The sequence below is a fragment of the Pleurodeles waltl genome, chromosome 2_2 (genome assembly GCF_031143425.1).
Source record: "Pleurodeles waltl isolate 20211129_DDA chromosome 2_2, aPleWal1.hap1.20221129, whole genome shotgun sequence".
NCBI classification, from domain to species: domain Eukaryota; kingdom Metazoa; phylum Chordata; class Amphibia; order Caudata; family Salamandridae; genus Pleurodeles; species Pleurodeles waltl.
In genome coordinates, this window is record NC_090439.1 from 1,160,286,443 (window position 1) to 1,160,298,238 (window position 11,796).

The following is an 11,796-nucleotide window of genomic DNA, read 5'->3' on the forward strand; positions in this document are numbered from 1 at the left end:
CACCTCCAACCCCCAAGGTTAGCAGCTTCAACAGGGGTGAGTGCTTTATGGGCCAAATGGGTGAATAGATGTTGTTTATGACTCCTTGACACTGGTTGGAGACACAGGCCTACAAACCCAAACAGTACTGCAAGAAATGAATCGAGGTAACTGTGGGGCCGGGGAACAAATAAAACAAGGGGCCGTGAAATAAGGGAGGACAGGAAGGAAGGAATGGTGTACGGAAAGAGAAGAATGTATGATGGAGAGAAGGATGGGTGGCTGGAGAGATGGGAGGAATGGAAGGATGGATGGAGAGAAGGATGGAGCAATGGATGGAGAGAAGGATGGAAGAGAGAATGAAGAGATGGATGGATGGAATGGTGGATTGATGGATGGTTGAGGAGGATGAGAGGAGATCGGATGGATGATGTCGAAAAGGATGGAAGCATAGATGGAAAAAGAAAGGACGGATGGAAGAGAGAACAGACACCAACCCCACACCGAGACACAAAGAGAGAGAGTGAAAGAGGAGGAGAGAGAGCAAGAAAGAGAGAAAGAGAGAGAACACGCACCAGCCAACACATGGTGTGCAGCAAAGCAGAGAAGTGATAAACAGAAAGAGAGAAAGCTTGAACAGACCACACACATGGTGTGCAGCAACACAGAAACAATGAGATAGAGAGAGCGGGAGAGCAGACTCCAGCCTTATACTGGGCGGTGTCAGGTAACTGGGGTGTTGTACTCTTAGACATCAGTCTCTGAGGTGCGGGCTGTGTCTTGAGATCCCAGAATACACAATACTCTTTGTTAGGATCCTTTGTTCTAGGTTCAGCCTGTTTTAGTCATGACCCCTGGTTTTAGTGTCAGCCTGTTTCGGTTGTGACGCTTTGTTCTAGTTTCATTCTGTTTCAGTTATGACCCTTGCAGGGAAGTACCCTCTTTCTTTGCATGGTTACCCCCATTATCTGCCTGTTTGTCAGTGTGTTTGACTGTGTTCACTGGGATCCTGCTAACCAGGACCCCAGTGATTATGCTCTCTCCCTTCTAACATGGTTACTCTAACCACATTCACCCCACATTTGGCATAGGGGTGCCCCATGTAAGTCCCTAGTATATGGTACCCAGAGCATTGGGATACAAGGGATCCCTATGGGCTGCAGCATATATTATACCACCCACAGGGAGCCCATGTAAATGTGTACGCAGGCCTGCCATTGCAGCCTGTGTGAAAAGGTGCATGCACCAGGTCACTGTAAGTCACCCCTGTGGTAGGCCCTCCTAGCCCAGAGGGCAGGGGACAAACTATCTGTGTGTGAGGGCACCCCTGCATGAGCAGAGGTGCCCCCCACAAACTCCAGCTCCATTTTCCTGGACTTTGTGAGTGCAGAAACGCCATTTTACCAGTGTATTGAACATAGGTCACTACCTGTGCCCAGCTACATAATGGTAACTCTAAACCTGGGCATATTTGGTATCAAACATGTCGGAACCATATCGCAATACTGTAGGAAAGTACCATCTTGCCTGGCCTGTTACTCCCATATTTCACTGCATATATGTTGTTTTAGTGTATGTGTCATTGGGACCCTGCCAGCCAGGGCCCCAGTGGTCATAAGTGTGCCCTGTATGTGTTCCCTGTGTGATGCCTAACTGTCTCACTGAGGCTCTGCTAACCAGAACCTCAGTGGTTATGCTCTCTCTGCTTTCCAAATTTGTCACTAACAGGCTAGTGTACCCAGGGTATTGGGGTTCCAGGAGATCCCTATGGACTGCAGCATTTCTTTTGCCACCCTTAGGGAGCACTGACAATTCTTACACAGGCCCTCCCAGTGCAGCCTGAGTGAAATAACGTCCACGTTATTTCACAGCCATTTACCACTGCACTTAAGTAACTTATAAGTCACCTATGTGTCTAACCTTCACATGGTGAAGGTTGGGTGCAAAGTTACTTAGTGTGTGGGCACCCTGGCACTAGCCAAGGTGCCCCCACATCGTTCAGGGCAAATTCCCCGGACTTTGTGAGTGCAGGGACACCATTACATGCGTGCACTGTACATAGGTCACTACCTATGTACAGCGTCACAATGGTAACTCCGAACATGGCCATGTAACATGGCTAAGATCATGGACTTGTCACCCCAATGCCATTCTGGCATTGGGAAGGCAATTCCATGATCCCACGGGTCTCTAGCACAGAACCCGGGTACTGCCAAACTACCTTTCCCGGGGTTTCACTGCAGCTGCTGCTGCTGCCAACCCCTCAGACAGGTTTCTGCCCTCCTGGGGTCCAGCCAGGGTTGGCCCAGGAAGACAGAACAAAGGACTTCCTCAGAGAGAGGGTGTTACACCCTCTCCCTTTGGAAAAAGGTGTCAGGGCTGGGGAGGAGTAGCCTCCCCCAGCCTCTGGAAATGCTTTGATGGGCACAGATGGTGCCCATCTCTGCATAAGCCAGTCTACACCGGTTCAGGGATCCCCCAGCCCTGCTCTGGCACGAAACTGGACAAAGGAAAGGGGAGTGACCACTCCCCTGACCTGCACCTCCCAGGGGAGGTGCCCAGAGCTCCTCCAGTGTGATCCAGACCTCTGTCATCTTGGAAACAGAGGTGCTGCTGGCACACTGGACTGCTCTGAGTGGCCAGTGCCAGCAGGTGACGTCAGAGACTCCTTCTGATAGGCTCTTACCTGTGTTGCTAGCCTATCCTCCTTCCTAGGTAGCCAAACCTCCTTTTCTGGCTATTTAGGGTCTCTGCTTTAGGGATCTCACCAAATAATGAATGCAAGAGCTCACCAGAGTTCCTCTGCATCTCCCTTTTCACCTTCTGCCAAAGGATCGACCGCTGACTGCTCAGGACGCCTGCAAAACCGCAACAAAGTAGCAAGACGACTACCAGCAACATTGTATCGCTTCATCCTGCCGGCTTTCTCGACTGTTTCCAGGTGGTGCATGCTGTGGGGGTAGCCTGCCTCCTCTCTGCACCAGGAGCTCATAAGAAATCTCCCATGGGTCGACAGAATCTTCCCCCTGCAACCGCAGGCAAAAAAAGACTGCATCACCGGTCCTCTGGGTCCCCTCTCAGCACGACGAGCGTGGTCCCTGGAACTCAGCAACTCTGTCCAAGTGACTCCCACAGTCCAGTGACTCTTCAGTCCAAGTTTGGTGGAGGTAAGTCCTTGCCTCCCCACGCTAGACTGCATTGCTGGGTACCGCGTGATTTGAAGCTGTCCGGCTCCTGTGCACTCTTCCAGGATTTCCTTCACGTAAAGCCAAGCCTGGATCCCCGACACTTTAACCTGCAATGCACAACCTTCTGAGTTGTCCTCCGGCGTCGTGGGACTCCCTTTTGTGACTTCGGGTGGACTCCGGTTCACTTTTCTTCTAAGTGCCTGTTCAGGTACTTCTGCGGGTGCTGTCTGCTTCTGTGAGGGCTCCCTGACTTGCTGGGCGCCCCCTCTGTCTTCTCATCCAAGTGGCGACATCCTGGTCCTTCCTCGGCCACAGCAGCATCCAAAAACCCTAACTTCAACCCTTGCAGCTAGCAAGGTGTGTTTGCGGTCTTTATGTGTGGGAACACCTCTGCAAGCTTCTTCACGATGTGGGACATCTATCCTCCAAAGGAGAAGTTCCTAGTCCTCTTTGTTCTTGCAGAACACCAAGCTTCTTCCAACAGGTGGCAGCTTCCTTGCACCCGCAGCTGGTATTTCCTGGGCTCCTGCCCACTCTCGACACTGTCGCGACTCTTGGACTTGGTCCGCTTGTCTTACAGGTACTCAGGTCCGGAAATCCACTGTTGTTGCATTGCTGGTGTTTGTTCTCCTTGCAGAATCCCCCTATCACGACTTCTGTGCTCTCTGGGGGTAGTAGGTGCACTTTACACCTACCTTACAGGGTCTTGGGTGGGCTATTTTTCTAACCCTCACTGTTTTCTTACAGTCCCAGCGACCCTCTACAAGCTCACATAGGTTTGGGGTCCATTCGTGGTTTGCATTCCACTTTTGGAGTATATGGTTTGTGTTGCCCCTATACCTATGTGCTCCTATTGCAATCTACTGTAACTTTACACTGCTTGAATTATTTTCTTGCTATAACCTGCATAATTTTGGTTTGTGTACATATATCTTGTGTATATTTCTCATCCTCATACTGAGGGTACTCACTCAGATACTTTTGGCATATTGTCATAAAAACAAAGTACCTTTATTTTTAGTACTTCTGTGTATTGTGTTTTCTTATGATATTGTGCATATGACACCAGTGGTATAGTAGGAGCTTTGCATGTCTCCTAGTTCAGCCTAAGCTGGTCTGCTATAGCTACCTTCTATCAGCCTAAGCTGCTAGAAACACCTCTTCTACACTAGTAAGGGATAACTGGACCCGACACAAGGTGTAAGTACCTCTGGTACCCTCTACAAGCCAGGCCAGCCTCCTACACTTACCCCCTTCATAGCGCTTGTATTCAAGGGCCTAATTGCTTTGAAATTGAAAATGACAGGTGCACGCAGAAGAATATGGATTATGTTTATGTTCCTTAGGGATCGCCCAGCTGCTCCCCTCAGAGATGCTGAGATGGGCCCTCCCCAGGCGAGTACTGTCCGTGCCCAAGATAGATACTCAGGTGTGCTCACTAATTCAATATAGCTACCATTGCTTACTGCACTCGCGACCCTCTGCTCCCCCCCAGCTCCCAGAAGCGGCTTCTGTAACAGAAGCGCTACACATGTATGTTTCTGCTCACTCGCGATCCTCTGCTCCCCCTCAGCTCCCAGTAGTGGTGTATGTAATAAAAGCACTATACATGTATGGTTACTGGCTCACTCACTAGGCTCTGCTCCCGCTCAGCTCCTAGAAGTGGCTTATGTAATAGAAGCGCTATACAAATATGGTTACTGGCTCCTTCACTACCCTCTGTTCTAGGTCCAGACTCCAATCATCCCTTTTACCCAATATTCCTGCTCAGCACCCAGAAGTAGTTCTGGATGTTGAGTGCGCTTTATAAGTGTTTCTACTAGGGTGACCACCCGTCCGTAAATTTCACGGACTGTCCGTAATTTCGCCCTGCCGTCCGTTATCCGTGATGAAAGCCTTAACGGACGCCATTTGTCCGTAATTTTAGCCTTTCACCTAAAGGGCAGCGGAGGCAGGGAGAAATTATGGGCACATCAGTCTCCCCGGCTGGACTGGAAGGCAGGGAGTCTCCTGTGCTCTGAGGGAGGGAGGGGCAGACAGATAAGAATCAGACCTTCTTGCCAGGGGGTCTCCTTCCCTAAAGACATGCAAATGTGCCCAACTGGTAAATCTGCAAATACAAAGGGGCCTGAAAACCTGCATTAACTTTACTAAAAGGAGTCACTTGAAGTTTTCTGGTGGCAAAGATATTTCTTTTAGAGAGGTATTGTAATGGTGTTCCAAGGTGAGCTGTGGAGTGTGTGGTTTTAATGGAGTGTCATACATTTTTTAGTACTAGGTATAAACTGTATATTATTCAAATCTGTATTTGAGAAGCACTTTTTTTTATTTAACCGAAATGTATTTGCGCATTTTGTAGCAGCCTTTATTATGATGTAATTGTATTTTTCACAGTTCTTTCAGGTACCTCGGTACCTCATAGTACTAACAAGCATTGGCAAAGCCAATAGGTCTCATCTACGAAAGAGTTATTGGCTTTGCTAATGTGTTTTAGCCATTAGCCATGTTGTACACCAGAGTAGCTGCTGTTCAGCATGGCTTAAAGCTAGTGGCATAGTGGTGTGGAGTGGAGTAGAGTAGCATAGGAGCAGTGGCGTAGAGCCCAGTGGTGCAAAGTACAGTGCAGTGGGGTACAGTGCAGTTGTTTAGAGTGCGTTAGCGTACAGTGCAGTGGCATGGAGTGGCGTGGCATGGAGTGGCGTGGGACAGAGTAGAGTGGCATGCAGTGGAGTAGAGTGGCATACAATGGAGTAGCAGACAGAGCAGTAGTGTAGAGTGGTGCAGTGGCATAGATTGCAGAGTAGGCTCACGTTGCAGGAAGTGCATTGTAGAGTGGTGCAGAGTAGAGCAAAGTGCTGTAGAGTGGAGTGATGCAGAGTAGAGTGGCATAGAGTGCAGTAGTACATAGTACAATGGTGTATAGTACAGTGGTGGAGAGTGCAACGCTGCAGAGTAGAGTGTCAGTGCAGTGATGCAGAGTGGCACAGAGAGCAGTGGCGTAGAGTACAGTGGTACAGAGTAGAGGACAGTGGCGTACAGTGCAGTTGTTTAGAGTTCATTGGCGCAGGGTGCAGTGGCATAAAGTGGCATGGGGTAGAGTTACATAGAGTGCAGTGGAGTAGTGTGGCATACAATAGAGTAGCAGAGAGTGCAGTAATGCAGAGTGGTGCAGTGTCATAGAGTGCAGAGTAGACTCGTGGCATATAGTGCAGTGGTGTAGAGTGGTGCAGAGTGGAGTATTGTAGAGTAGAGTATAGTGCCTAGAGTGCAGTGGCATAGAGTAGAGTGGTGTAGAGTGCAGAGTTGCAGAGAGGAGTGTCAGTGCAGTGGTGTGGAGTGGTACAGAGAACAGTGGCATAGAGTACAGTGGTGCAGAGTAAAGGGCAGTGGCATACAGTGCAGTTGTTTAGAGTGCACTGGTGTATAGTGCAGTTGCATAGAGTGGCATTGGGCAGAGTAGAGTGGCATAGAATGCACTGGAATAGACTATAATGGTGCAGAGTGCAGTAGTACAGAGCAGAGTGGTGTAGAGTATAGTGGCGGCCAGAGCAGTGTTGCAGAGTGTCAGCTTGCAGTGGTGTAGAGTGCATTGAACTAGAGTGCAGTGGTCAGAGTGGTATAGAGTACAGTGGCGTAGAATAGATTGTTTCAGAGTAGAGTGCAGTTGCATAGAGTGGAGAGGTGCAGGGACAGTGCAGTGGAATAGAATGCAGTTGCACAGAGTGCAGTGGCATAAAGTAGATTATTTCACAGTAGAGTGAGGTGGCTTAGAGTGGAGAAGTGCAGGTTAGAGTGGAGTTGCATAAAGTGGCATAGAGTGTGATGGCATAGAGTAAAGTAGTGTAGAGTGCCGGGGCATAGAGTGCAGAGGTGCAGAGTAGATTAGAGTGATGTACAGTGTATTGATGTAGAGTGCAGGGGCATAGAGTTGAGTGTTACAGAGTAAAGTGCATTAGCATAGAGTGTATTAGCTTAGAGTGCAGTGGTGTACAGTGCAGTGTTGCAGAGTGACAGAGAGTGGAGTTGTGCGGATTAGATTGGTGTTGCCTAGACTGGAGTGGTATGGCGTGCAGACGAGCAGTGGTGTAGAGAGGCATAAAGTGCAGTGGCTTAGAGTAGAGTAGTACAGAGTAGAGTAGAGAGGCATATTGTGAAGTAGCATAGAGTGCAGTGGCATAATATGGAGTGGTTCTGAATGGAAAAGAGTGCAGTGGCATGGAGTGGAGTAAAGTAGAGTGATACAGAGTAGGGTGCAGTGGCGTGTAGTGGTGCAGAGCAGAGTGGAGTGCAGTATGGATGGTATGCTAGCACACTGCCATTACAGACAACACATTTTTTATTGAAATTACCAGTACATTTGCACGGATATTCAGTTTTTCTAATCAAACTATACTGTGCACAGACGATAATGTGTGGAAATTGCATCACCTAATGCAATGATTTGTTTTAATCATGTAAAGATATTTGTTTCCAGCACAGTTCAGAATGAACAAAAATGTGCTTGATTTGTACTTCTAATTCTGAAATATTCTGAAGTTTATTTAAATGTTGTCATGTAATAGAAAAAACTCTTTCCTAACCCTAGTATCCAGCAAGATTGTCGCATAAATCCTCTCACTTTGAAGTCAGAGAAAGGAAAGTAAACACTAAGTTCCCACCGAAGACAGAGCCTAACATTTGACTTTTTCTATGAATGCACAGCAAATATGATAAGATAAGAACAAGATTTACAGGCCTGTTTACAGAAAGAGAGCACTCGGCAGGACACTGTAAATAAGGTTTTGGCAAGGGAAAGGACGAATTCAAGCTGCATAGCCTAAAACAAAGAAAGCCAGCAAATTGAAAGCAACAAATTGTGAGTTACAAACCACAAGGCCAATGGCAAGCAACGGGCAGAATGCATTCACAAGGAAGCACTATGAATTTACTTAAAGTGACAGCTGTGGGATACTTTGTGGGGAAAGTCCAGTATTTTAGTCCATATCTTGCAGAGGTTTGGTTACATCAATCACCCAGGTAGTATGACAAGAAGACCTGGAGTGGTTTCCATGTTGCAGGATAGGTCTGTACACCCATACATTCAGTTTGCCACCATTTCCTATGGTACAGAGCTTCTGGCACACCTCTTGTAGGGTTAGTGCTAGGTGGCAGACATGAAATAGGGCATTTAAAGATTATTTAAGGTGGTTGTAAGTAAGGAGTTGACAGGGTGAAGATGGTAGTCTGCCACAAGGGGTTGGAAATTTAGTAGCTCACTGTTCAGAAACAAAGTCCCCAATTTTAAGACACCTGCAACATGCCACTGATGGAGTTTCTCTGAGCACAACCATCCTGTGCGAGTGGGAAGGCTTAGCAAAGGTAGTGCAGGAGCATAGGGTTTCCTCGTGTCAGTGAGTTTACAGGTTCTGGCAAGGCAAGAGAAAGCCATGCATGATAACCCCGGATGGTGATCCATAGAATGGTCAGTAGGAAACGATGAGCAGTGCATTAAGCCTTCCTTAAAAGTTTTTACTGGTAAACCCCATCTCATGCAGAGAGGTGGGCAGAAAGCCAGTGAGCCACCCATTGGACATCTGCAGCTGAATAAAAGCATTCTAAGTCCAGAAGACCTAATCCACCCACAGTCAAAGTTAGCTTTAGAGTGGAAAGAGCTCCCGATGGCGCCGCAGCGACCAAATCAGATGTGTGGCCTGTCTGAAGAAGGAATGAAGGACGAGCAGGGGAAGGTTTGCAAAATAATACTATCACTGGGGTAGCACCATCTTCACTAGTGCCACATGGCCTCTACAGAAAGCAGAAGAGAAGACCAAAAAGCAAACTGGGCTTGGAGGGACCGTTCGCTCTGCCGAGATTTCCATCCTGGAAATCAGTGTAAGAATGGTAGATATTAATCACTAGGTATCAAAAGGTAACTGGTTCCCAGTTCAATCTGAGATTTAATTGTGTATGAAGGCGAAAACAGTGCCATATGTTAAAGAAACACTAATTACATTTTAAAATTTGTACATTTTGTTTGTGCAATTTACATCACAGATATTTTGAAGATTCTAAGTGTACTTGACACTTAGGGATAACCCAGATCTCTAGTTTGGCTTTTGCTCAATTTCAAAACCATATAAAGACACGGACAAAGCGGGCAATTGCCTTGCACAACCTTGCAAGGGGTCTGGCCCCTGCTCACCCTTCACAAGCACTAACCGCGGACCATTGCACCAGAAGAGTTTGCCAAGGTGGATGGGTGTTGATTGTTCAACCACTTGACAGTGCCTCTTCTGTTTCGTGCCTATATGCAGACAACTCCCCAGGTACCCAATACCTTCAAATAGTCTTGGTGGACCCATCTTGACTGATTTTAGGAATTGTCCCACCTTGTTCTTCTCTTCTTTATTTATCCAGTTTTTAGCAACAACCCTTTGAATTACTTGCCGTGGATCTCCCATTTTCTCTCGATTTCATCCTCCTCTTTGATTATCTTTGATTAGTAGACTTGGCTCCCATTTTCTGAGATAAATGTAGAGTCCCAGACATACATTCTAGTGCTGTGAGACTACAGACAAGTTGTGGGTACCTCACAATCTGGCATTAGGCGTGAGACTGTCACCCACACCATCTGCCCTGCCTCTTTTAAAATAAATTAGGTTGAAAGTCCATGGGCGGTTGGGGTAAGCCAGATGTTTTTGTTCAATTTGTTTAAACTAGCATAAGGTTAATTACCTTAATGTTTCCCAAACTGTTTGCCAGGGGTTTTGAAATGTTCAGAAACATAATCAAAATGTTGCTGTTACTTTCTCTTCAAGAAAGATCGGGTAGATTTGGGTAGGGGTAATGGCCTTGCTGTGAAGGGCATTAATTTACTACTGGAGAAGGACATAATGTGACACCTGATTGTAGCACACCAGGAGGCAATCACAAAAAGACCACAGTGAATAAATAGTGCTATGTTAAAAAAGAGTAAATAAATGCACTGATAACACAGTGTGGCATGGCCTCTCTTGCGTGTGTCTGTAAAACTGATGTTTGTTCTTGAATTTTTGTCCTGAATTTTGACCCATTGTCCTGAATTTTTGTCCTGAATTTTGACCCTTTGTCCTGAATTTTTGTCCTGAATTTTGACCCTTTGTCCTGAATTTATTACAGTCCTGTCCAGAATTTGCCTCAATGCCAGGTGGTCACCCTAGTTTCTACTCGCTCATGACCCTTTGTTATTCCGACTCTGTTTCCTGTTACCTCGCACTTCTGCTTAGCTCCGAGACGCCGCTCTGTGTGCGAGGCAGGGGCCGAGCAATAACTATATTTTCTGGTGAAAGCTCGGATACAAGTGCCTTCGGTCGGGTGTGGTGCGGTTTATGTGGCACATCACACACACGCACACACACACACACACACGCACACACACACACGCACACACACACACGCACACGCACACACACACACACGCACACACACACACGCACACGCACACACACACACGCACACTCTCTCTCTCTTTCTCTGTTTTGAAAGTCTTCAAAATTGTTGGTTATTTTACTAAATATTATTTTTTCTCTCACTTGGTGCCCCTATCAATCCGCATTCCCTTCCCTATCAATTGTCCCTTAAGTCACTTTCATGCGCCTGCTTGTCCTATATTTTAACATTATAAACCGGCGCGATTGTCTGGAACCCCCCCTAATCCTGTGCGGGATATACACTGCATTAACTCATTTACGAGACAATATTTTGGTTTCTGACTCTCTCTCACCTTGTACTCCTGCTCGGCCTCCTTGACGAGGGTCACACGGTGCGCTCGGTGCGCCGGGGACTCTCTACAGACCTCGCACAGCAGCACCAAGTCCGAGTCACAGTAACACTGCAGCCTCCCCTCATGCTCCTCGCACACACTGCGCTGTACGTGGCCTCCAGGCGCTATCTGCAGCCTTTTCATCATTTCTGTCATATTTACGAATCGCTTGTTGGGACACCTTTGTTGCTGTTTCTTCGGGTCAAACTTCTGCCCTCACTCCGGGCAGGGTTTTCTTCAAACCCTCAGGGGCCTTGTACACGGTGATGCAGGAGAGGCGGGCGCTGTGCCCGGCGCCCTTTACTCTCACTGACACCTTTATCAGTGCTGGCCTAAGGCGGGTCCACGGGGCTGCCTTTGCTCTGATTCCAGCCAGGGTGAGCGGGGACTCCTGCAGAGAGTGTGGGTGACAGGTCGCTGCTGCGGGCGGGGACTTCAGACTGTAACATCGAAGAAACGAAGGATCTAGTGACGCCCTCGGGTGACTGCTGCCCACACTGTCCACAGAGTGAAACATCAGAGGAGAGAGAGGGTGTGTGTGACGCCCTCGGGTGACTGCTGCACACAGTGTCTACAGAGTGAAACATCAGAGGAGAGAGAGGTTGTAGTGACACACTTAGGTGACTGCTGCACACGGTGTCTACAGAGTAAAACATCAGAGGAGAGAGAGGTTGTAGTGTCACCCTCAGGTGACTGCTGCACACGGTGTCTACAGAGTAAAACATCAGAGGAGAGAGAGGTTGTAGTGTCACCCTCAGGTGACTGCTGCACACAGTGTCTACAGAGTGAAACATCACAGGAGAGAGAGGTTGTAGTGACACCCTTAGGTGACTGCTGCACACGGTATCT

The 11,796-nt window shown here is 47.8% G+C and overlaps 1 protein-coding gene across 1 annotated transcript in view; it reads right to left on the minus strand.

The window, feature by feature from the left end:
- The window catches only part of LOC138278868 (E3 ubiquitin-protein ligase TRIM39-like), a 154,790-nt gene extending 143,687 nt beyond the window's left edge, over positions 1-11,103 (minus strand). Inside the window, exon 1 of the mRNA XM_069219361.1 lies at positions 10,909-11,103. Within this exon, the coding sequence (XP_069075462.1) occupies positions 10,909-11,103 (195 nt within the window). The remainder of the gene's footprint in view (positions 1-10,908) is intronic.
- Positions 11,104-11,796: the final 693 nt, after the last annotated feature.